The following is a 27,145-nucleotide window of genomic DNA, read 5'->3' on the forward strand; positions in this document are numbered from 1 at the left end:
GATTTCACCTCCAGGAAAGATGCAACAGCAGCAGCACAGGTTCGATGACGTCACGAGGCAAGAGACGTCTTCACTTGTAGAAAAGACACAACTTTTATTAAACTTAATAAATGCAAAATTCAACTAGAAGCAAAATGAAACAACAATCACTTGAAACAAACCATCACATGAAATGAAACTCTGAGACAAGAGACGAGCAGCGGGCTGGGACTGACCACGGAGACAAGACCATAGATATAAATATATAAAGGCTAGATGCCCCCCCCCCCCCCGATGTTGACCGGCTTTTGCGGGGCAGACGTCTGGCCTCAATCACTGCTGCCACTAAAACAAGCAGGCAGCCTTTAGTTCTGTAGAGCACTTCCTCAACTCGAGCCGGATCTGTGGGTTGGAAACGACGGCCGACAGATTAACATGAGAGTGAGGAAAGCATTTGGCAAGAGAAGCACAAACACTGTTGGAAGATTTGTTCTGCAGCTCCGTGGGTTCGAGTCCAGTGGATCGGGAAAGAGAATGAGAAAATCCAGATGATGCATCAAAGCAAATTGTGGATTAGATTCTTCTCGCTCACTTCTAACTGTGAAATGATTCATGGTGGGATTGTCTAAGGGAGACGTGTCCCACTGTCCGATACTGGGGTTTGCAACAATGCAGATAGATAGATGGATGATAGATGGATTATAGATAGATAGATAAACACACAATGAACAATAACATAATATTCAAATCTCTTTCTATGAAATTAAATCTAATTAGACTTGATTGAGATGAACCATAACAGAACCATTACAAACGTTTTCATTGAAGAAATAACTTTATTCAATCGTTTTAAACATTTAAAAGCTGCAACACATAAATGAGTTGAACCAGGTCTTTAGGAAGAATAAGAACACATCTGTGTGAGAAAAACTATATTAAAAATTCATATTCATCAGTTATCTTTTTCAATAAGATATGAAATATTTCACAATAACAGTTTTAAAGTGGGCAGAGCTGTTCCAGATAATCCTGGTTCTGGTTCTGGCCGAAAAATATCACATGACGCACGGCAACAATAATACTGGACATTGTCCAAAAGGCAGAATGTGGAAGAAGATTTCATATGTTCAGGCTGAGTCGTGTCTCCGGCCTCAGTGGATTTCATGGACCGATCAAGCTGTAGATGGAGGAAGGAGAAGGAGCTGCAGCATCATCAGATGGATTCTGATCCACAAGTGGTGTTCACGCTTATGACCTGGAGAGATAAAGTCAAATAATACTTTTTTTGCTACCGAGGGGGGGGCGGGGGGGTCCGCAGTTTCCCTTTCTTAAACCACAGATTATATATCCCTCTTTTCAGTGGTGTGATGAACTGTGGCAACAAGTAAAGTAATCTCACTAAGACAGATGTTAGAAAAGATGACGTAACTTTACCTGAGCATTTTCGTACACTGTATTTTTCATGTCTTCACTTTCATCTGCAAGAAGGTGACAAAGAATATTCATTGGCTTTAAATCACAAATTAATTTAGAAGTTTTCTACTGAATCACATTTACATCACTTCACCCACTAATATTGGTGTTTGTGTGTTTTGTCATTTTGGTGATTTTGGTGACCCCTACAGGTTTTATATAAACACAGACAGATGTTAGAAGAGAGGACGTAAGTTTACCTGCACATTTTCATACAGACTTTCTTCCGTGTTCACACTTTCATCTGCAAGAAGGTGACAAAGAATGTTCATTGGCTTTGAATCACTAATTAAATTACTGTTTTCTACTAATTACATTTACATCACATTACATTTTGGTTCTGTGTGTTTTGTCATTCCTGTGATGTTGGTGACCCCTAGAGGTTTTATATAAACACAGCATTGATTTTCAAAATTTCTGTTGATCGACAGATGGATTAAATAAAGCCTACACACACAGACTTTCATCATGATATTATCTATATGCTAAATGACAAACAGTGGATTCAAATCTGTACTGTAAACTGGGAAAGGATCTTAGATATTGGCAAAGACCCTAAAGTTGGTGGATCAGTGAATAAAGTGAAGGACACAGTGAAAACCCTGAATTCCATTTACAGTATTTGCAGTTGAATTTTTACTCTGACGTACGTTTTCCTTTTATTTGATGTCGAACAAAAGCTGCTGATATGGCAATTATCACCAAAACCAAAACGACAGTGACAGTGACAAAGGCGATGAAATAGCTCGGTGGTTCAGGGTCTGTAAAGGAAAACAAAAAAACTGACATTAGTTATTTTCAGAACTTATTCACTTTAACGCATACAAATAAAAAAATTTAAGTAAATAACAAAATATTTCTTAAAAAGTAAATCACCTGATTTAAATTCAACTGACAACTCTGCATTAATACCATGAAATATAATTCATGATTTAAAGGCTATGTACAGATCTTTTCTTAACAAAGTTAAAAGTGTTACAAAGGAATTTAACAATAATTAAAACAGAGATAAGGTTTTTTTTTTATAATTATATTAATTATAATAATAATAATAATATTTCTACAGCACCTTTCAAAACCGAATTGCCTCACAACATTTATTTTAATCAAAAAAATGAATTCTATGCAGGTGAGTTTTTAACCTCTTTTTAAACTGATGCACTTTTAAACAGAATTTTGTTTCTAATACTAATTGTATTTGTATATGGCCAGATCACAATATACATTATCTCAAGGCACTTAACATAATACATTCTGTACCAGCAAATGCTGTTTACTGGAGCATCACACAGCCAGTTAGTGGCTGTGTTTACATGCATGCAGGAAATCAGTTTACTGAGAAACAAAGAAATCCGGTTAAGGTCGGAGAATCAGCGATCACCTTTACATTACATGTATCACAATAACCTGCTAACTGTCTAATTAGGGCCCGACCACCGAACAGACAGTGAGGCACTATTGGAAAAAAAAATTCAAGTAAATTAATTGGCCTTTTGAGGGCTTTAATTGTTTATGTATATTGATCATTTGCTTTTAGGCTTAAAAAAAAAAAAGACTAATCCATCACTCTGATATTCAAATTGGAAAGACAGTCTTATTAAGACTAAAGCAGGGGGCGCTAAACTGAACTAAAATTTGTCCCAGGTTGGTGTGGAAGGACCCCCAAAGCCGTTTGCCCCCAATGCTTCAGCCAAACTAAAGGTGTATGAAGGCCTTACCTCTGCAGGTGACGCCCACATCCTCACTGTGGTCACAGTTGTGAATGCCCCAGCCCAGACTTCTGCACTGGTTGAGGTCTGCTTCATGTCCTCTGCAGTCCAGGTCGTCCAGCGCTATGAGCCCCAAGCCTGGTCCAAATCTGGAGCTGGCGCTCATCTCCACAGCCACTCCACAGTCCAGCTGCCTACACACCACGTTAGAGTCCACCATGTCCCAGTAGTCGGCGCACACTGTGCCCCGTACGCCGAAGGAGAGCACCTCCACTCTGCCCTCACACCTGTTGCTTCCATTCACCAGTTGCACTTTGAAGACACAAGCAGGCAAAATCTGTCAGGACCTCTCTCTTTCTGATTCATGTTGCTCAACAAAACTGCAATTTCTGTCTTTCAGTGAGGTGAGGAGGTTCAGGTTGTGTTAAGATCTTCAGCATTTGAATCAGAAAATGACAGACTAGTAAGCTCTAATGTAATGATAGCAAATAGCAAGAAATACATCCCTCTGAAATGAATCTATTCCTACCAGTTAAAAAAGCCCCAGGCACTGATCTACCTCCTGTACTCTCTTTCACTGACACACAGCCTGCTACTGATCCTTGCCGTGACCTGGATGCAGACATGTTTTCGACTGATCGAGCGTGTCTGGTCAGCAGGAGTTTTTCCTATAGAGCTCGTTCTTACCTTGAAACGGTGTCTTCGCTGAGGTTTGCACGCCATTGGTTGAATCAAGAGGGAGGAGGGGATATGGGAGAGAGGGAGAGAGAGAGAGAGAGTATGGCCAGATTATTTGTTGAAAGAAGGATCTTGGCCTTCTATAGTTTCTCTATATCTGCTATATCTATTATCCTGCAACACTAGACACAGAGCGAAGCCACAACAGGAGGCCTGTTCAGACTGTTCACTTCACCAGTTAAAACAGAATATCTAACTTGTTCCTTTTAATTTTAGCCCATGTTAGCAGCAAGGAAAGGGAGGAAACATGAACAACTACTTATAAATCAACAAACATCTGTCTGTATTTGAAGCACATATCTCAAAAACTGTACATCTTTTCAATTTCACACTTGGAGTGTGTATTGTTGATGGTCCAAGGAAGTGCAGTGTTTAATTCAGAGTGCCTTTAGTCTATGGACCGAGTTAACATGTCTTCTTCTTTCTCCTCTGATAAACTGGATGGCAATTTGTCTTCAAAGTAGAAGCACAACGTTGCTTGACACATCTCTGATAAAGCCGGCATGCAATACATAAAAACATAACACCAGTTAATTTAATCATTCAAACGTATATATTACCCACACGCGTGAACAGTAATAAAGCTAATTCTGTTTCATATATCAAAAACATTGACTTAAAGTGTTCATTGCAGATAAACCAGGTAGGATAAACACAAAGTTTTATAACTTCACTCTGCACCATTGACTGTTTATAAAAATCTGTGCACAAAAACAATAAAAAGTGACAGTATATTGTAGAAATGTTTGATGGTTAGGGTTAGGGTTATTACTCACTAATGACAAGGAATAATTCTGAAGTAGGTCCAGGGCATCAACAAAGGACAAGCAAACAGGCAGGTTCAGAGCGAACACTGCTCTATAGAGCTACTAAACTTGGTGACTCCTAATTTCTCCTCTATACCTCCATCCTCTGGTCATACATTTTAATGACCAATTACACACAGAATTATCATGACAATCCCAATCCAAAGGGAATTACATGATTTCATTCAAAACATATGAATCAATTAAATGTTTGAGATTTGATTGTTTAATTTATAATGTTTTTCTCTTTGAACTTAATTCTACGTTTTCTTACAGATTTATCCTTTTTTTTCTTTCACTTCTTTTATTCTACTCTTTTCATTCTTTTATTTGGCATGTAAATTGTAAATAAAAGTGTCCTGCCTTGCCCGTCTGCAGGATTACTCCAAACCTACTAAGCTGATTTCCTTTGAATTTTGAGGTAGATACGGCGCATGTGAGAATTTTCTTTCACATTCTTTAACATGGTGAGATACTATGTGTCTTCTGAAATATATTCATCATCATTCAGGGGCAGAGATATTATTATGATCTAAATAAAAAGCTTTTAATCGTTGCTTTTCTTTCTCAGACCTCATTGCACACAGTCAAACAAAACTATTGGCGTTTAGTAAATAATGTTCCTGCTGTGATGTTTATTTTAAGTAATTGATTTGTAACATATCGGTTCTAGCAACATAGATTCATCTGATTAATTAAAATGTAATAGTCCGATCTTCACAAAAATCAATACACACGTGTATCATGACCAGTCAAACAAAAAAGTCAGAGGTTTAATTGGAAAAACTCAACAGGAAGCCTACTATTTTGCAATTAGTGGCCATTTTGGCCATATTCCACATTTTTACTTCATATTAATATTCTCTTTGAACTGTCAGTATTTATTTATTATTGTTGTTACCTTGTACAATCCTTGTTATAATAATCATATTAATAATAATATTTGCCTCACAACATTTTTTTTAATAAAAAAAAATAGAATTCTATGCAGGTGAGTTTTAACCTCTTTTTAAACTGATGCACTTTAAACAGAATTTTGTTTCAAGTCCTAATTTTATTTATATAGGGCCAGATCATAATATACATTATCTCAATCCACTTAACATAATACATTCTGTACCAGCAAATGCTGTTTACTGGAGCATCACACAGCCAGTTAGTGGCTGTGTTTACATGCATGCAGGAAATCAGTTTACTGAGAAACAAAGAAATCTGGTTAAGGCAGAGAATCAGTGATCACCTTTACATTACATGTATCACAATAACATGCTAACTCTCTAATTAGGGCCCGAGCACAGAACTGACAGTGAGACAGTGAGGACCTATTGAATCTGTAAGGATAGTTATCTTATTATTTTTTTCAGGCAAATTAATTGGCTTTTTTAGGGCTTTAATTATTTTTGAATTTTGATAATTTGCTTTTATGCTTAAAAAAAGAAGACTAATCCATCACTCTGACTTTCAAAACTAAAGCCCAGTCTTATTGAGATTAAAGCAGGGGGCACTTAATTGAACCAAATTTGTACCAGGGTGGTGTGGAAGGACCCGCAAAGCCGTTTGCCCCCACCATTGCTGCTTCAGGCAGCACCAAAAAAAGGAAAAGGGGAGATGCAGTAAATGAAATGAAATAGACTTCTACACTGTCTCAGTCAAACTAAAGGTGTATGAAGGCCTTACCTCTGCAGGTGACGCCCACATCCTCACTGTGGTCACAGTCGTGAATGCCCCAGCCCCGACTTCTGCACTGGCTGAGGTCTGCTTCATGTCCTCTGCAGTCCACATCGTCCAGCGCTATGAGCCCCAAGCCTGGTCCAAATCTGGAGCTGTTGCTGATCATCACGACCACCCCGCAGTTCAGCTGCCTACACACCACGTTAGAGTCCACCATGTCCCAGTGGTCGGCGCACACTGTGCCCCGTACGCCGAAGGAGAGCACCTCCACTCTGCCCTCACACCTGTTCCTTCCATTCACCAGTTGCACTTTGAAGACACGAGCAGGCAAAATCTGTCAGGGCCTCTCTCTTTCTGATTCATGTTGCTCAACAAAACTGCAATTTCTGTCTTTCAGTGAGGTGAGGAGGTTCAGGTTGTGTGGTTAAGATCTTTGGTATTTGAAACAGAGAATGACAAACTAGTAAGCTCTAATGCAGGGGTGTCCAAACTTTTTATCCCGAGGGCCACATATAGAAAAAAATACGAAGGCCCGGGCCACTCACGGCGCCACGCCCACCTGCCCTGGAGTGGACTGTTGACAGTTGGGGGGGGGGGGGAAGCTGCGTTCCGAGGGACAGCTGCAATACAGTGGGCCATAGTCCATCACATTACCTTTCATTTAGCTGATGCTTTTATCCAAAGCAACTAACAATAAGTGCATTCAAGGGTACAAACCCAGGACAACAAGAATCAAGAAAGTACGGTATCTTCAAAAATAGACCCAAACTACAAAGTGCTATAATTAAGTGCTTTAAAGTGCTACTAAATTGTTAGTTTAAAAATAAAAAAAATTTTGGAAGCGGGCCAATTTAAAATGGATGGTGGGCCGCAGATGGCCCGCGGGCCGTAGTTTGGACACCCCTGCTCTAATGTGATGATAGCAAATAGCAAGAAATACATCCCTCTGAAATGAGTCTATTCCTACCAGTTGAAAGCCCCAGGCACTGATCTACCTCCTGTACTCTCTTTCACTGACACACAGATGGCTACTGATCCTTGCCTTGACCTGGATGCAGACATGTTTTCGACTGATCACGCGTGTCTGGTCAGCGGGAGTTTTTCCTATAGAGCTTGTTCTTACCTTGAAAAGGTGTCTTCGCTGAGGTTTGCACGCCATTGGTTGAATCAAGAGGGAGAAGGGGATATGGGAGAGAGGGAGAGAGAGAGAGAGAGTATGGCCAGATTATTTGTTGAAAGAGGGATCTTGGCCTTCTATAGTTTCTCTATATCTGCTATATCTATTTTCCTGCAACATTAGACACAGAGCGAAGCCACAACAGGAGGCCTGTTCACACTGTTCACTTCACCAGTTACAACAGAATATCTAACTTGTTCCTTTTAATTTTAGCCCATGTTAGCAGCAAGCAAAGGGGGGGAACATGAACAACTACTTATAAATCCACAAACATCTGTCTGTATTTGAAGCACATATCTTAAAAACTGTACATCTTTTCAATTTTACACTTGGAGTGTGTATTGTTGATGGTCCAAGGAAGTGCAGTGTTTAATTCAGAGTGCCTTAAGTCTATGGACCGAGTTAACATGTCTTCTTCTATGTGACCATTGACTGTTTACAAAAATCTGTGCACGAAAACAATAAAAGGTTACAGTATATTGTACAAATGTTAATATGGTTTTAGTCAACGTATCGTTGTACAATAAAAGGAATACTTGATGTTGGCTCATTATTAAATAATCATAAAATGTGATTGTTAAAATAGTTAAATTATTTATTAAAAATAATACAATTATTGATTAAAAACGATAAAGTTGAAGAGAACATGTAGTTTCAAGCTTTGACTACCATGTAGGCCGAAGAGGAGACCTTTGGTTTCACAAGAACACTGTCCCAACAGTATTGACCCTTGACTACTACATTTCACTTATAACCAAATCTGGCTCTTTGAATTCATAATCAAGCTTCTGTGAAAAGATAACAGTTTCTGGAACTAAAGCAAAACGCGTGAAAGAGGAAGTGACTCAGCAGCAGTAGACTTTCCTCAACAGCTAATTCTTCAGCCCTCCTCAGATCGACCTGCTACTCCCTCCTCCATGAGACATGAGCGCCCGGGTTTTTGGCCATCCATTACCTCTGTAGAATATGGCTACTGGAGACGAAGATGCAATCTTGCAACCATATTGTTTTGTACCAGAGTCAGGCGGACCGAACCATGTGGCCTTCTTGGTGTGTGAGTGTACCACCACCTAGGGATATAATCTGAATGCCAGATTGGCAGGCTGCAGAAAACATATCAATGAACATCGGCCAATGCCATCGGTGAAAGTCAAGTTTATTAACGATGCGCCGATGGCAGTAAACAAGGCGAATATCGGCAGCTACCGATGTACAGCTGATACACCGCTGCACCAATACTCATTATATATTATATAACGAGTGGAAGTGTAGAACTTAACTTGAAAAGCCACAGATATATACTGAGTGTGTCGTCAATCAACAAGTCGTAATTTGAATATAGTCATCATTTTAATATTTTTACAATTATTAACAACAACAAAATTCTAAACAGGGTACATTGCTGAAACAATCAAACAGTACAACAACAACAGAGCAATAAAACTATATTTGAAGAAGAAGTACAATGAAAAAATTGAGTGTTTACCTCGAGCTTCATATGCTTGAAGCAGAGAAATAACAAAGAGAAGAATGATGGGATGCATTCTGTCAAATGTCACGTAGGAGGAAGTGGATCAGAGTTCAGACCTCAATCAGCCCAGCAGCAGTCAGGGTGCTCGTCTCTCATCCACACGTCTCAGTGAATTCAAACTGCATCAAGGAAATACCTCTGGTTTATGAATATATTTAGACAAATCTGCAGTGAGGAGGTGTGAACTCTGTGGACGTGGCCTAATACTCAGAGTGTCATCCACATGAACCACAACATGACAATAGATGAACAACAATGATTGTCTCCTAACAAGAGAACATATCGAGGTCTGTACAGGTTCGTTGACGTCACGAGGCAAGAGACGGCTTCACTTGTAGAAAAGACACAACTTTTATTTAACTTAATAAATGCATTTTTTTGGGGGGCTGTTAAACATTCCTCGTCATCATATTTGTATTTTTTTAAAGGAAGCATAGATGTATTTTTGTAAATTTCTGGATATTGATTAGACTAAAACATTTATAATTCCTAATATTATTTTAAAACACTTGGGTGACGTAAGAACTTTTTTGTACGTGTACCAATACTGGAATCTCATCAAAAATAATGTAGCAGCCAAAATCCTGTTGTGGGCGGAACTGTTCCAGATGCTCCTGGTTCTGGTTAAAAGACAATCCCCAAAACTTATCAGGGAAAATATTACATTACGCACGGCAACAATAATACTGGATATTGTCCAAAAGGCAGAATGTGACCTGGAGAGATAAAGTCAGATAAAACTATATTTACTACACCGGGGGGGCTCCGAAGTTTCCTTTTCTTAAACCACAGATTATATATCACTATTTTCAGTGGTGTGATCGTACTGTGACAACAAGTAAAGTAATCTCACTGAGACAGATGTTAGAAAAGATGACGTAACTTTACCTGAACATTTTCGTACACTGTATTTTTCATGTCTTCACTTTCATCTGCAAGAAGGTGACAAAGAATGTTCATTGGCTTTAAATCACAAATTAATTCAGACTGTTTTCTACTGAATTACATTTACATCACTGCACCCACTGATTTTGGTGTTCAAGTGTTTTGTCATTTCTACGATTTTGCTGAGCTCTAGTGTTTTTTTTTAACACAGCATTGCTTTTCTAAATTCTGTTGATAGACAGAGATAATAAAATAAAACCTACACACATAGACATTCATCATGATATTATCTGTATATTAAATATCGATTAGTGGATTCACATCCATACTGTAAACTGGGAAAGGATCTCAGATATTGTCAATGACCCTAGAGTTGGTGGATGAGTGAATAAAGTGAAGGACACAGTGAAAATGAGAAATTCCCATTTTTACTCTGACGTACGTTTTCCTTTTATTCGATATCCAACTAAAGCTGCTGATATGGCAATTATCACTAAAACCTTAATGACAGTCATATTGACAAAGGTGATGACATTGCTCTGTGGTTCAGGGGCTGTAATGGAAAACAGAAAAACTGATATTAGATATTTTCATAACTTATTCAATTTAACACGTAAAAATATTTCTTAGAAAATAATTAGATGCTCTTAACTCAACTGACAACTCTCCATTATTACCATCAAATATAATTTATAATTTAAATATAATATGCACAGTACTTTTCTTACAAAAGTTAAAAGGGTTACAAAGGAATTTTTCAATAATAAAAACAGAGATAAACGTAGATTTTTCTTTTACATAGAAGTCTAGAAGTTGTCGTAGTTATTATCAAAGCAGCAGCATTTTAAACCAATTGAAGGAGAAAGTCTTTATCTAGTCTTTAAATGTTGGGAAAGATTTAATATTTCAAAATGAACTTAAGTTGGAACACACCCTTCTATAAAACAAAGTTATCAGCTGCTTGTGTTGTCGGTCACTTACCAGGAGGTTTGAAACAAAAGTCTCTGATCATTGTTGTGTGCTCGTCTGAGCTGACCTGGTTGCTATGGCTACAGATAACTGAGACGCCCTCGGACAGGTAGACACAGAGGGAGGAGCCAGAGGTTGTGACCTTTGACCTCTCTCCTCCCTCCTCCTGGCTGCAGGTGTTGGTGTCACATCTGTAAGTGCTGTTGATGTGATGGGAGTCCTGTGTGCTGCAGGTCACTGTGAGGTTACAGGAATCAGAGCTATTGGAGAGTAAGTCCACTGTCCCATTAGACACTGGATCTGAGGGGGAGGGACACAGACATTAATGGGTTCAGAAGTTGGGCAGCTGCTGTGTGTCCATATTTAAAATCTGAAGAAACCTACCTTGAACTGTGACGATGTATTTACCCACATAATTGATGTATTCCCCAATAACGACTGCAGTGTAGCGTCCACTGTCGGCTTGTTGCACATTCTTCAAAAGCAAAGAGTGATTTTGGAGAAAGATCTTGACCCTTTCTTTATAGGTGTTAGTTATTTGTTTTTTGTTATCATCTAGTAATCTTATTATGCTGTTATCATTAAATCGCCATCTCAGCTCACTCTGTTTAACTAATTTAACAGGAGCCGTGACGTTTAGAATCAGATCCTTCCCCTTCAGCACAAACACATGAGTCCCAGTGTCTGAGCCTGTAGAAACAACACAGCATCACTTTATTAGAAAGAAGAGACTTTGATTTAAACTGTAGTTTTTGTCCATTTTTACTTCTGCTCATTAAACAGAGACTCATGATATAAAACCACCTCGGCCCAGCAGGTTGTGTTTGCCCCTGTCTGTTGGTTGGTTGGTTTAATGATCAGCAGGTTTACTTAGAAACTGGATTTCCACAAGACTTGGTGGAAGGATGAGACATGGACCAAGAAAGTTACATTTCAGGAAGATTCAGGATTTATTATGTGAGACGGGCTGTTTAAAATATTTTCCATGATTTCCCAGAGAATGAAATCAGGCATATTGAGGAGGACTGAGTGAGGAGGACTGAGACTTCTGATCACTTTAGTGCAGCTTGACTGAATTTAAGAACTTCTGGACCTCGGCGGAGGTAAATTTACATTCTAGTGTCTCCACATCTATTTTATCTGTATTGTTCTTCTCTTTGAACTTGTTTCTACGTTTTCATACAGATTTATCCTTTTTATTTCTATTACCTCTTTTATTCTGTTATTCTGCTTGTAAATTGTAAATAAAAGTGCCCTGCCTTGCCCATTTGCAGAAAATACTCCAAACCTACTAAACTGCTGTGAGGTCATTAGTTATTGATTTGTGACATATCGTTTCTAGCAACATAGATTTGTCTGATTAATTAAAATGTTATTCAGTAGAGAATGAAAGAGAAAAGTTTAGTTTCCTGAGGTACGTGTAGATGTGGTTTGAGTCACAGTAAAGACCTTTGACTACGTGCCTTCAGTGCAACCTCATGAATGTGGTTAGTGATGTGAACGTTACACTTATAACCAAAGTTAGCACTTTGAATTTATAATCAAGCTTCTGTGAAAAGGTGATAAACGATTCCATTGCACAACAGTTTCTGGAACTTAAACAAAACTTGTGAAAGAGAAAGTAACTCTGCAACGGTAGACTTTCATCAACAGGTCATTTTTCACACAGAAAATGTCCAGTGGAAGTGAAGAAATAGAGAGACAGAGAGACAGACAGACAGATACTGACATGTGACAGGAAGCAATACTCTAGGTTCCTTTCTGTCACCGAGCCCTGTTGTAATATCAAGCTTTGTCCATAAAAGGTATCTTCTGTTCTCTGAGTCGCTGCCACAGGACATTATATTAAGAGTCTGTTTTGTTGGTTTTACAAGCTTTTAAAAAAAATTCTCCACGTCTGTTATCACTCATTATATAAACTAATTCAAGTTTAGAAGTTAACAAACCACACAAGTCATAGTTTAAATATAGTTATCATTTTAATATCTATAGAATGAAATCACACAAATTCTAAACAAGGTTGCTGAAACAGTCACATAGTGCAACAAGAACAGAGCAATAAAACTATATATTTGAAGAAGAAATGTGATAATAATTGAGTGTTTACCTCTGGCTTCATATGCTTGAAGCAGAGAAATGACAAAGAGAAGAATGATGGGATGCATCAGGTGTAAACTCTGTGGGCGTGGCCTAACACTCAGAGTGTCATCCACATGAACCACCACATGACAATAGATGAATAACAATGATTGTCTCCTAACAAGAGAACATATCGAGGTCTGTCAGTAAACACATTGATCTTGTTCAAGTTCTGATAATGTGAGGAACTGACTGCTGGTTTCAGGTTGAAATGTCAAAGCACCAGTACAGACTGCTTGGTGGATTGTGTGGAACATGTTGGTTTGATTTTCACGTGTCGTGTGAGGGAAGCGGGGAAATGAGGTGTTGCAACAGCGCCCCCTGGGGGATTTCACCTCCAGGAAAGATGCAACAGCAGCAGCACAGGTTCGATGACGTCACGAGGCAAGAGACGTCTTCACTTGTAGAAAAGACACAACTTTTATTAAACTTAATAAATGCAAAATTCAACTAGAAGCAAAATGAAACAACTATCACCAGAAACAAACCATCACATGAAATGAAACACTGAGACAAGAGACGAGCAGCGGGCTGGGACTGACCACGGAGACAAGACCATAGATATAAATATATAAAGGCTAGATGTCTCGGCCAACGGAGTCATATAAAGTTCTTACTTCACCCAAATGTTTTAAAAATATATATAGATCGGGAATTCTAAATGTTTTAGTTAAATCAATATCCTGAAATTTTCATATATACATATATGCTTCCTTTAAAAAAATACTAATGTGATGAGGAGGAATGTTTACAGACCAAAAAAACATTTGAACACAGTTATTATCTATCTGTCTATCCATCCATTCATCTATCTATCTATCTATGTATCTATCTATATATCTATCTATATATCTATCTATCTATCTATCTATCTATCTATCTATCTATCTATCAGGATTATGTGTATGGAAATATGAAAAAGCATATATCCTATTCTGAACCCCAGGCTGGACAAATACAGCCCCGCCCCAACTCAACTCCTCCCCCCCCTGATGTTGACCGGCTTTTGCGGGGCAGACGTCTGGCCTCAATCACTGCTGCCACTAAAACAAGCAGGCAGCCTTTAGTTCTGTAGAGCACTTCCTCAAATCGAGCCGGATCTGTGGGTTGGAAACGACGGCAGACAGATTAACATGAGAGTGAGGAAAGCATTTGGCAAGAGAAGCACAAACACTGTTGGAAGATTTGTTCTGCAGCTCTGTGGGTTCGAGTCCAGTGGATCGGGAAAGAGAATGAGAAAATCCAGATGATGCATCAAAGCAAATTGTGTATTAGGTTCTTCTCGCTCACTTCTCACTGTGAAATGATTCATGGTGGGATTGTCTAAGGGAGACGTGTCCCACTGTCCGATACTGGGGTTTGCAACAATGCAGATAGATAGATGGATGATAGATAGATAGAAAGATAGATAAACACACAATGAACAATAACATAATATTCAAATCTCTTTCTATGAAATTAAATCTAATTAGACTTGATTGAGATGAACCATAACAGAACCATTACAAACTTTTTCATTGAAGAAATAACTTTATTCAATCGTTTTAAACATTTAAAAGCTGCAACACATAAATGAGTTGAACCAGGTCTTTAGGAAGAATAAGAACACATCTGTGTGAGTAAAACTATATTAAAAATTCATATTCATCAGTTATCTTTTTCAATAAGGTATGAAATATTTCACAATAACAGTTTTAAAGTGGGCAGAGCTGTTCCAGATAATCCTGGTTCTGGCCGAAAAATATCACATGACGCACGGCAACAATAATACTGGACATTGTCCAAAAGGCAGAATGTGGAAGAAGATTTCATATGTTCAGGCTGAGTCGTGTCTCCGGCCTCAGTGGATTTAATGGACCCAACTTCAATCAAGATGTAGATGGAGGATGGAGAAGGAGCTGCAGCATCATCGGTTGGATTCTGATCCTTAAGTGGTGTTCACTCTATGACCTGGAGAGATAAAATCAGATAAAACTTGTTTTGCTACCGAGGAGGGGGGCAGTTTTCTTTTCTTAAACCACAGATTATATATATCACTATTTTCAGTGGTGTGATCGTACTGTGACAACAAGTAAAGTAATCTCACTGAGACAGATGTTAGAAAAGATGACGTAACTTTACCTGAACATTTTCGTACACTGTACTTTTTCATGTCATCACTTTCATCTGCAAGAAGGTGACAAAGAATGTTCATTGGCTTTAAATCACAAATTAATTTAAACTGTTTTCTACTGAATCACATGTACATCACTGCACCCACTAATATTGGTGTTTGTGTGTATGTCATTCCTGTGATTTTGGTGACCCCTAGAGGTTTTATATAAACACAGATAGATGTTGGAAAAGATGCAATAACTTTACCCGAACATTTTCGTACAGACTTTCTTCCGTGTCCACACTTTCATCTGCAAGAAGGTGACAAAGAATGTTCATTGACTTTAAATCACAAATTAAATGAGTGTTTTCTAATAATCACATTCACATCACATTACATTTTGGTTTTGTGTGTTTTGTCATTCCTGTGATTTTGGTGACCCCTAGAGGTTTTATATAAACACAGACTTGCTTTTAAAAATTTCTTTTGATCGACAGATCAATTAAATTAAAGCCTACACACACAGACTTTCATCATGATATTATCTATATGCTAAATAACAAACAGTGGATTCCCATCTGTACTATAAACTGGGAAAGGATCTTAGATATTGGCAAAGACCCTAAAGTTGGTGGATCAGTGAATAAAGTGAAGGACACAGTGAAAATGTTGAATTCCCATTTACAATATTTGCAGTTGAATTTTTACTCTGACGTACGTTTTCCTTTTATTCGATGTCCAACAAAAGCTGCTGATATGGCAATTATCACCAAAACCAAAACGACAGTGACAATGACAAAGGCGATGAAATAGCTCGGTGGTTCAGGGGCTGTAATGAAAAACAGAAAAACTGATATTAGTTATTTTCAGGACTTATTCTTAAAAAGTAAATCACCTGCTTTAAATTAAAGTGACGACTCTGCCTTATTACCATGAAATATAATTCATGATTTAAATAATATGTACAGAACTTTTCTTACCAAAGGTTAAAAGTGTTACAAAGGAATTTAACAATAATCAAAGTATTTTTTTATAATTATAATAATTATAATAATAATAATATTTCTGCAGCACCTTTCAAAACCGAATTGCCTCACAACCTTTTTTTTTATAAAAAAAATAGAATTCTATGCAGGCAAGTTTTTAACCTCTTTTTAGACTGATTCACTTTTAAACAGAGTTTTGTTTCTAATACTAATTTAATTTGTATAGGGGCAGATCATAATATACATTATCTCAAGCCACTTAACATAATATATTCTGTATCAGCAAATGCTGTTTACTGGAGCATCACACTATTTAGTCGCTGTGTTTACATGCATGCAGGAAATCAGTTTACTGAGAAATAAAGAAATCTGGTTAAGGCAGAGAATCAGTGATCCCCTTTACATTACATGTATCACAATAGCCTGCTAACTGTCTAATTAGGGCCCGAGATCCGAACAGACAGTGAGACAGTGAGGCCCTATTGAAACTGTAAGGATTTTTATTTTTTATTTCCAGCAAATGAATTGGCTTTTTGAGGGCTTTAATTGTTTTTGTATATTAATCATTTGCTTTTATGCTTAAAAAAAGAAGACTAATCCATCACTCTGACTTTCAAAACTGAAGCCCAGTCTTATTGAGATTAAAGCAGGGGGCACTTACTTGAACCAAATTTGTCCCAGGTTGGTGTGGAAGGACCCGCAAAGCCGTTTGCCCCCACCATTGCTGCTTCAGGCAGCACCAAAAAAGAAAATAGAAGATGCAGTAAATTAAATGAAATAGACTTCTACACTGTCTCAGCCAAACTAAAGGTGTATGAAGGCCTTACCTCTGCAGGTGACGCCCACATCCTCATTGTGGTTACAGTTGCTAATGCCCCAGCCCAGACTTCTGCACTGGCTGAGGTCTGCTTCATGTCCTCTGCAGTCCACGTCGTCCAGCGCTATGAGCCCCAAGCCTGGTCCAAATCTGGAGCTGTTGCTCATCTCCACGGCCACTCCGCAGTCCAGCTGCCTACACACCACGTTAGAGTCCACCATGTCCCAGTAGTCGGCGCACACTGTGCCCCGTACGCCGAAGGAGAGCACCTCCACTCTGCCCTCACACCTGTTGCTTCCATTCACGAGTTGCACTTTGAAGACACGAGCAGGCAAAATCTGTCAGGGCCTCTCTCTTTCTGATTCATGTTGCTCAACAAAACTGCAATTTCTGTCTTTCAGTGAGGTGAGGAGGTTCAGGTTGTGTGGTTAAGATCTTTGGTATTTGAAACAGAAAATGACAGACTAGTAAGCTCTAATGCAGGGGTGTCCAAACTAAGGCCCATGGGCCATCTGCGGCCCACCATCCATTTTAAATTGTTCCGCTTCAAAGAAAATAAAATTAAAAACAAAAATTTTAATTCTTTTTAATTATTTAATTTAAAAAAATAAAATATATATATATATATATATATATATATATTATTTTTAAACTAACAATTTAGTAGCACTGAAATGGCACTTACAGCACTTTGTAGTTTTGCTCTATTTTTGAAGATATTGTACTTTCTTGATTCTGGTTGTTCTGGGTTTGGACCCTCGAGTACCCTTGAATATACTGATTGTAAATCGCTTTGGATTAAGGCGTCAGCTAAATGAATTGTAATGTAATGGACTGTGGCCCACTGTATTGTACTTCTCAGTTTAGACACTAGGTGGCGCCCAACCCATCCCTGACCTGCCAGCTGTCCCTCAGAACGCCGCCACGCCCCCCGCCCTAAGCGACGTGATTGAGGCGCACTGTCAACAGTCTGCTCCAGGGCAGGGGGGCGTGGCGGCGTGAGTGGCCCAGATCTTCAAATTTTTTTCTGTATGTGGTCCTCAGGATAAAAAGTTTGGACACCCCTGCTCTAATGTGATGATAGCAAATAGACAGAAATACATCCCTATGAAATGAGTCTATTCCTACCAGTTAAAAAAGGCCCAGGCACTGATCTACCTCCTGTACTCTCTTTCACTGACACACAGCCTGCTACTGATCCTTGCCTTGACCTGGATGCAGACATGCTTTCGACTGTCTGCCTGTCTAGGCAGCGGGAGTTTTTCCTATAGAGCTAGTTCTTACCTTGAAACGGTGTCTTCGCTGAGGTGTGCACGCCATTGGTTGAATCAAGAGGGAGGAGGGGATATGGGAGACATAGAAGAAGACATGTTAACTCGGTCCATAGACTTTAATTCTTCTCTTTTTATTATTTTATTTGGCTTGTTAATTGTAATAAAAGTGCCCTGCCTTGCCCGTCAGCAGGATTACTCCAAACCTACTAAACTGGTGTCTTTTGAATTTTGACGTGGATTCGGTGCATGTGAGAATTTTCTTTCACTTTCTTTAACATGGTGAGATACTATTTCTGAAATATATTCATCCTCATTTAGGGGGCAGACAGAGCTAAATATAAAGCTTTTAATCGTTGCTTTTCTTTCTCAGACCTAATTGCAAACAGTAAGCAAAACTATTGGCGCTTAATAAATAATGTTCCTGCTGTGATGTCATTATTAGTTATTGATTTTTAACATATCGGTTCTAGCAACATAGATTCATCCGATGAATTAAAATATTATTCACCCATCTTCACAAAAAAAAAAAAAAAAAAAAAAAAGTGTATCATGACCAGTCAAACAAAAAAGTCTGAAGTTTAATTGAGAAAAACGCAACAGGAAGCCTACTATTTTCCATTTAGGGGCCATTTTGGCCATATTCCACGTTTTTACTTCATATAAATATTCTCTTTGAATTATCAGTATTTATTTAATATTGTTATTACTTTGGACAATCCTTGTTATAATTATAATTATAATAATAATAATAATATTTGCCTCAAAACATTTTTTTTATTAAAAAAATAGAATTCTATGCAGGTGAGTTTTTAACCTCTTTTTAAACTGATTCAATTTTAAACAGAGTTTTGTTTCTAATACTAATTTAATTTGTATAGGGGCAGATCATAATATACATTATTTCAAGCCACTTAACATAATATATTCTGTATCAGCAAATGCTGTTTACTGGAGCATCACACTATTTAGTCGCTGTGTTTACATGCATGCAGGAAATCAGTTTACTGAGAAATAAAGAAATCTGGTTAAGGCAGAGAATCAGTGATCCCCTTTACATTACATGTATCACAATAGCCTGCTAACTGTCTAATTAGGGCCCGAGATCCGAACAGACAGTGAGACAGTGAGGCCCTATTGAAACTGTAAGGATTTTTATTTTTTATTTCCAGCAAATGAATTGGCTTTTTGAGGGCTTTAATTGTTTTTGTATATTAATCATTTGCTTTTATGCTTAAAAAAAGAAGACTAATCCATCACTCTGACTTTCAAAACTGAAGCCCAGTCTTATTGAGATTAAAGCAGGGGGCACTTACTTGAACCAAATTTGTCCCAGGTTGGTGTGGAAGGACCCGCAAAGCCGTTTGCCCCCACCATTGCTGCTTCAGGCAGCACCAAAAAAGAAAATAGAAGATGCAGTAAATTAAATGAAATAGACTTCTACACTGTCTCAGCCAAACTAAAGGTGTATGAAGGCCTTACCTCTGCAGGTGACGCCCACATCCTCATTGTGGTTACAGTTGCTAATGCCCCAGCCCAGACTTCTGCACTGGCTGAGGTCTGCTTCATGTCCTCTGCAGTACACGTCGTCCAGCGCTATGAGCCCCAAGCCTGGTCCAAATCTGGAGCTGTTGCTCATCTCCACGGCCACTCCGCAGTCCAGCTGCCTACACACCACGTTAGAGTCCACCATGTCCCAGTAGTCGGCGCACACTGTGCCCCGTACGCCGAAGGAGAGCACCTCCACTCTGCCCTCACACCTGTTGCTTCCATTCACGAGTTGCACTTTGAAGACACGAGCAGGCAAAATCTGTCAGGACCTCTCTCTTTCTGATTCATGTTGCTCAACAAAACTGTAATTTCTGTCTTTCAGTGAGGTGAGGAGGTTCAGGTTGTGTGGTTAAGATCTTTGGTATTTGAAACAGAAAATGACAGACTAGAAGCTCTAATGCAGGGGTGTCCAAACTAAGGCCCATGGGCCATCTGCGGCCCACCATCCATTTTAAATTGTTCCGCTTCAAAGAAAATAAAATTAAAAACAAAAATTTTAATTCTTTATAATTATTTAATTAAAAAAAATAAAATATATATATATATATATATATATATATATATTATTTTTAAACTAACAATTTAGTAGCACTGAAATGGCACTTACAGCACTTTGTAGTTTTGCTCTATTTTTGAAGATATTGTACTTTCTTGATTCTGGTTGTTCTGGGTTTGGACCCTCGAGTACCCTTGAATATACTGATTGTAAATCGCTTTGGATTAAGGCGTCAGCTAAATGAATTGTAATGTAATGGACTGTGGCCCACTGTATTGTACTTCTCAGTTTAGACACTAGGTGGCGCCCAACCCATCCCTGACCTGCCAGCTGTCCCTCAGAACGCCGCCACGCCCCCCGCCCTAAGCGACGTGATTGAGGCGCACTGTCAACAGTCTGCTCCAGGGCAGGGGGGCGTGGCGGCGTGAGTGGCCCAGATCTTCAAATTTTTTTCTGTATGTGGTCCTCAGGATAAAAAGTTTGGACACCCCTGCTCTAATGTGATGATAGCAAATAGACAGAAATACATCCCTATGAAATGAGTCTATTCCTACCAGTTAAAAAAGGCCCAGGCACTGATCTACCTCCTGTACTCTCTTTCACTGACACACAGCCTGCTACTGATCCTTGCCTTGACCTGGATGCAGACATGCTTTCGACTGTCTGCCTGTCTAGGCAGCGGGAGTTTTTCCTATAGAGCTAGTTCTTACCTTGAAACGGTGTCTTCGCTGAGGTGTGCACGCCATTGGTTGAATCAAGAGGGAGGAGGGGATATGGGAGACATAGAAGAAGACATGTTAACTCGGTCCATAGACTTTAATTCTTCTCTTTTTATTATTTTATTTGGCTTGTTAATTGTAATAAAAGTGCCCTGCCTTGCCCGTCAGCAGGATTACTACAAACCTACTAAACTGGTGTCTTTTGAATTTTGACGTGGATTCGGTGCATGTGAGAATTTTCTTTCACTTTCTTTAACATGGTGAGATACTATTTCTGAAATATATTCATCCTCATTTAGGGGGCAGACAGAGCTAAATATAAAGCTTTTAATCGTTGCTTTTCTTTCTCAGACCTAATTGCAAACAGTAAGCAAAACTATTGGCGCTTAATAAATAATGTTCCTGCTGTGATGTCATTATTAGTTATTGATTTTTAACATATCGGTTCTAGCAACATAGATTCATCCGATGAATTAAAATATTATTCACCCATCTTCACAAAAAAAAAAAAAAAAAAAAAAAAAAAAGTGTATCATGACCAGTCAAACAAAAAAGTCTGAAGTTTAATTGAGAAAAACGCAACAGGAAGCCTACTATTTTCCATTTAGGGGCCATTTTGGCCATATTCCACGTTTTTACTTCATATAAATATTCTCTTTGAATTATCAGTATTTATTTAATATTGTTATTACCTTGGACAATCCTTGTTATAATTATAATTATAATAATAATAATAATATTTGCCTCAAAACATTTTTTTTATTAAAAAAATAGAATTCTATGCAGGTGAGTTTTTAACCTCTTTTTAAACTGATTCACTTTTAAACAGCATTTTGTTTCTAGTCCTTATTCTATTTGTATAGGGCCAGATCATAATATACATTATCTCAAGGCACTTAACATAATACATTCTGTACCAGCAAATGCTGTTTACTGGAGCATCACACAGCCAGTTAGTGGCTGTGTTTACATGCATGCAGGAAATCAGTTTACTGAGAAACAAAGAAATCTGGTTAAGGCAGAGAATCAGTGATCACCTTTACATTACATGTATCACAATAACCTGCTAACTGTCTAATTAGGGCCCGACCACCGAACAGACAGTGAGACAGTGAGGCCCTATTGAAACTGTAAGGATAATCTTTCTCTTTTTTTTTTTTCACGCAAATGAATTGGCTTCTTGAGGGCTTTAATTGTTTATGTAGTTTAATCATTTGCTTTTATGCTTAAAAAAAAGACTAATCAATCACTCTGATATTCAAAGCATAAGCCCAATCTTATTTAGATTAAAGCAGGGGGCGCATAATTGAACCAAATTTGTCCCAGGGTGGTGTGGAAGGACCCTCAAAGCCGTTTGTCCCCACCTTTGCTGGTTCAGGCAGCACCAAAAAACAAAAAGGAGATGCAGTAAATTAAATGAAATAGACTTCTACACTGTCTCAGCCAAACTAAAGGTGTATGAAGGCCCTACCTCTGCAGGTGATGCCCACATCCTCATTGTGGCCACAGTTGTGAATGCCAAAGCCCCGACTTCTGCACTGGCTGAGGTCTGCTTCATGTCCTCTGCAGTCCACGTCATCCAGGCCTATGAACCCCGAGCCTGGTCCAAATCTGGAGCTGTTGCCAATCTTCAAGGCCATCCCGCAGTCCAGCTGCCTACACACCACGTTAGCGTCCACCATGTCCCAGTGGCCGTCACACACTGTGCCCCACGTGTCGAAGGAGAGCACCTCCACTCTGCCCTCACACCTGTTGCTTCCATTCGCCAGTTGCACTTTGAAGACATGAGCAGGCAAAATCTGTCAGGACCTCTCTCTTTCTGATTCATGTTGCTCAACAAAACTGTAATTTCTGTCTTTCAGTGAGGTGAGGAGGTTCAGGTTGTGTGGTTAAGATCTTTGGCATTTGAAACAGAAAATGACAGACTAGTAAGCTCTAATGTGATGATAGCAAATAGAAAGAAATACATCCCTATGAAATGAGTCTATTCCTACCAGTTAAAAAAGCCCCAGGCACTGATCTACCTCCTGTACTCTCTTTCACTGACACACAGCCTGCTACTGATCCTTGCCGTGACCTGGATGCAGACATGTTTTCTACTGATCACGCGTGTCTGGTCAGCAGGAGTTTTTCCTATAGAGCTCGTACTTACCTTGAAACGGTGTCTTCGCTGAGGTTTGCACGCCAATGGTTGAATCCAGAGGGAGGAGGGTATATGGGAGAGAGGGAGAGAGAGAGAGAGTATGGCCAAATAATTTTTTGAAAGGAGGATCTTGGCCTTCTACAGTTACTCTATATCTGCTACATCGATTTTCCTGCAACACTAGACACAGAGCGAAGCCACAACAGGAGGCCTGTTAAGACTGTTCACTTCACCAGTTACAACAGAATATCTAACTTGTTCCTTTTAAATTCAGACCATGTTAGCAGCAAGGAAAGGGAGGGAACATGAAGTGCAGTGTTTAATTCAGAGTGCCTTAAGTCTATGGACCGAGTTGACATGTCTTCTTCTATGTCCTCTGATAAGCTGGATGCCAATTTGTCTTCAAAGTAGAAGCACAACGTTGCTTGAAACATCTCTGATATAGCCGGCATGCAATATATGAAAACATAACAGCAGTTTATCTAATCATTAAAACGTATATATTACCCACACTCGTGAACAGTAATAAAGCTAATTCTGTTTCATATATCAAAAACATGACTTAAAGTCTTCATTGCAGATAAACCAGGAAGGACAAACACAAAGTTGTATAACTTCACTCTGCACCATTGACTGTTTATAAAATCTGTGCACAAAAACAATAAAAAGTGACAGTATATTGTAGAAATGTTTGATGGTTAGGGTTAGGGTTAGGACTAACTAATGACAAGAAATAATTCTAAAGTAGGTCCAGGGCATCAACAAAGGACAAGCAAACAGGCAGGTTCAGAGCAAACACCGCACTATATAGCAACTAAACTCGGTGATTCCTAATTTCTCCTCTATACCTCCATCATCTGGTCATACATGTTTATGACCAATTACAGAAAGAATTATTATGACAATCCCAATCCAAAGGGAAGAAGATGCTTTGATTCAAAACACATATGAATCAATTACAAGTTTTAGATTTGATTGTTTCATTTGCATTGTTTTTCTCTTATAACTTAATTCTACATTTTCATACAGATTTATTCTTTTTATTTCTTTACCAATTTTAATCTACTCTTTTCATTCTGTTATTTGGTTGTAAATTGTAAATAAAAGTGCCCTGCCTTGCCCGTCTGCAGGATAATTAAAAAGCCACTAAATTGATTTACTTTGAATTTGGACGTGGATTCTGTGGAATGCAAGAATTTTCTTACACTTTCTTTAACATGGTGAGATACTTTGTGTCTTTTGAATTATATTCATCCTCATTTAGGGGCAGAATTATTATTATGAACTAAATAAAAAGCTTGTAGTTGTTGCTTTTCTTTCTCAGACCTTATTGCACGCAGTGAGCAAAACTATTGGCGTTTAATAAATAATGGTCCTGCTCTGATGTTATTATTAGTTATTGATTTGTAATATATCGATTCTAGCAACATAGATTCATCTGATTAATTTAAATGTTATTGATCGATCTTCACAACAATCGATACACAAGTGTATCATGACCAGTCAAACAAAAAGGTCAGAGGTTCAATTTGAAAATCGCAACAGGAAGCACGCCAGTTGGCATATAGTGACCGTTTTGGCCATTTTTCACATTTTTACCTTGAGGTACTTATACCAGGGCTTCCATCAGATCCACTTCAAATTGAGATGAGTGTCATCACAACAAGATGGAGATACAAATTAACTCAAAGATTGATTTTTCGTCACATGTGTGACTGTGGCTGGCGTCAAAGTTTGATTTACGCCATCAAAAGACGATGTTCTCTATCTCGGACATACAGTGCCTTGCATAAGTATTCACCCCCCTTGGACTTTTTCCCATTATGTACTGTTACTAACTGGAATTCAAATAGACTTAAATAAACTTTTTCCCGTTTGATCAACAAAACATGCATAGTACTTTGGAGGTGCAAAATAAATTTTATTGTGACACAAACAATAATGAGAACAAAAAAGTTGACATCTGTTGGGTGCATAAGTATTCACCCCCCTGTGTCAATACTTGGTAGAACCCCCTTTCGCTGCAATTACAGCTGCAAGTCTTTTGGGGTATGTCTCTACCAGCTTTGCACATCTAGAGATGGAAAGGTTTGTCCATTCTTCTTGGCAAAAAAGATGAAGCTCAGTCAGATTGGATGGAGACCGTCTGTGAACCGCAATCTTCAAGTCTTGCCATAGATTCTCTATTGGATTCAGGTCTGGGCTTTGACTGGGCCATTTTAAGACATTAACATTCTTTAATCCAAACCATTCCTTTGTAGCTCTGGCTGTATGTTTAGGGTCATTGTCCTGCTGGAAGATGAACCTCCGCCCCAGTCTCAAGTCTTTTGCAGACTGCATCAGATTTTCTTCAAGGATTTCCCTGTATTTGGCTCCATCCATCTTTCCCTCTATTCTGACCAGTTTCCCTGTACCTGCTGAAGAGAAGCATCCCCACAGCATGATGCTACCACCACCATGTTCCACTGTTGGGATGGTGTGCTCAGGGTGATGGGCAGTGTTGGGTTTTCGCCACACATAGCGTTTTGCATTGAGGCCAAAAAGTTCAATTTTGGTCTCATCTGACCAGAGCACCTTCTTCCACATGTTTGCTGTGTCTCCCACATGGCTTCTGGCAAACTCCAAACAGGATTTTTTATGGATCCCTTTCAACAATGGCTTTCTTCTTGCCACTCTTCCATAAAGGCCAGATTTGTGGAGTAGACGACTAATAGTTGTCCTGTGGACAGATTCTCCCACCTCAGCTGTGGATCTCTGCAACTCCTCCAGAGTAACCATGGGCCTCCTGGTTGCTTCTCTGATTAATTTTCTCCTTGTCCGACTCTTCAGTTTGGGTGGACGGCCTTCTCTTGGTAGGTTTGCGGTTGTGCCATATTCTTTCCATTTTCTTATAATGGATTTTATGGTGCTCAGAGAGATGTTCAAAGCTCTGGATATTTTTTTATAACCTAACCCTGTTTCATATTTCTCCACAACTTTATCCCTGACCTGTTTGGTGAGCTCCTTGGTCTTCATGATGCTGTTTGTTCAGTAATGATCTCCAACAAACTCTGAGTCCGTCACAGAACAGGTGTATTTATACTGAGATTAAATTGCAGACAGGTGGACCCTATTTACTAATTATGTGACTTGCAAATGTGACTTGTGAATGCAATTGGTCGCACCAGATCTTTGTTAGGGGTTTCACAGTAAAGGGGGTGAATACATATGCACTCAACACTTTTCCGATTTTTATTTGTAAATAATTGTGAAATCCATGTAATATTTCCCCCCACTTCCAAATTATGCACTATTTTGTGTTGGTCCATTACATAAACTCACGATGAAATAAATTTTAATCTGTGGTTATACCATGACAAAATGTAGAAAAGTCCAAAGGGGGTGAATACTTATGCAAGGCACTGTACACAGACCATGAATCCTTTGATGCTGAGTCGTAAAAACAAACAACTCCACTCCTGCAGTGACAGTGTCATTGGTCATAAATCAAAGGAATCTTTATGTCTTGCAAAGGTGACGTCTCTCTCTCTCTCTCTCAGAATTGGGACATTTCATCGAACCGTGTAAACATTGAGGTACAGCGAAGGTTCGTCCTTCGCCAAAGGAGACGATGTTGTCATAACTCCACTGTGCATTGTCCTATCACCACCAAACTTCTGTCTCATGATCAGGGTCCAAGCCTTAACAGCTCTATGTGTCAATATTTCCTCAGGGTCATAGCGCCACCTTTGATCAGAGTGAAAATGAAGTTGTTGTAACATTGTCCAATTGACACAGAATTGCTCAGGCTACATCAAAGCCCCTACCTGAACAGATCTATTAGTCTGTATGTAATAATACTGATGGCGCCAAATACTGGCAACAGGAAATTAGCTTTGCTACACAACTATCATTAGGGCCCGAGCACCGAATGGTGAGAGGCCCTATTGAAATTGTAGGCATTATTAGGGCCCGAGCACCGAATGGTGAGAGGCCCTATTGAATCTGTAA

At 38.9% G+C, this 27,145-nt stretch overlaps 1 protein-coding gene across 1 annotated transcript in view; it reads right to left on the reverse strand.

The window, feature by feature from the left end:
* LOC128454490 (deleted in malignant brain tumors 1 protein) overlaps positions 1-27,145 on the reverse strand; it is a 142,254-nt gene that overhangs the window by 25,887 nt on the left and 89,222 nt on the right. Inside the window, exons 8-18 of the mRNA XM_053437906.1 lie at positions 23,165-23,182; positions 22,484-22,786; positions 21,004-21,021; positions 19,729-20,031; positions 19,563-19,628; positions 18,260-18,277; positions 16,986-17,288; positions 7,500-7,517; positions 6,383-6,685; positions 3,849-3,866; positions 3,171-3,473 (exon numbers count right to left, since the gene is read on the reverse strand). Of these exons, the coding sequence (XP_053293881.1) occupies positions 3,171-3,473; positions 3,849-3,866; positions 6,383-6,685; positions 7,500-7,517; positions 16,986-17,288; positions 18,260-18,277; positions 19,563-19,628; positions 19,729-20,031; positions 21,004-21,021; positions 22,484-22,786; positions 23,165-23,182 (1,671 nt within the window). The remainder of the gene's footprint in view (positions 1-3,170; positions 3,474-3,848; positions 3,867-6,382; positions 6,686-7,499; positions 7,518-16,985; positions 17,289-18,259; positions 18,278-19,562; positions 19,629-19,728; positions 20,032-21,003; positions 21,022-22,483; positions 22,787-23,164; positions 23,183-27,145) is intronic.

The sequence above is a fragment of the Pleuronectes platessa genome, chromosome 13 (assembly GCF_947347685.1).
Source record: "Pleuronectes platessa chromosome 13, fPlePla1.1, whole genome shotgun sequence".
In the NCBI taxonomy this organism is placed as follows: domain Eukaryota; kingdom Metazoa; phylum Chordata; class Actinopteri; order Pleuronectiformes; family Pleuronectidae; genus Pleuronectes; species Pleuronectes platessa.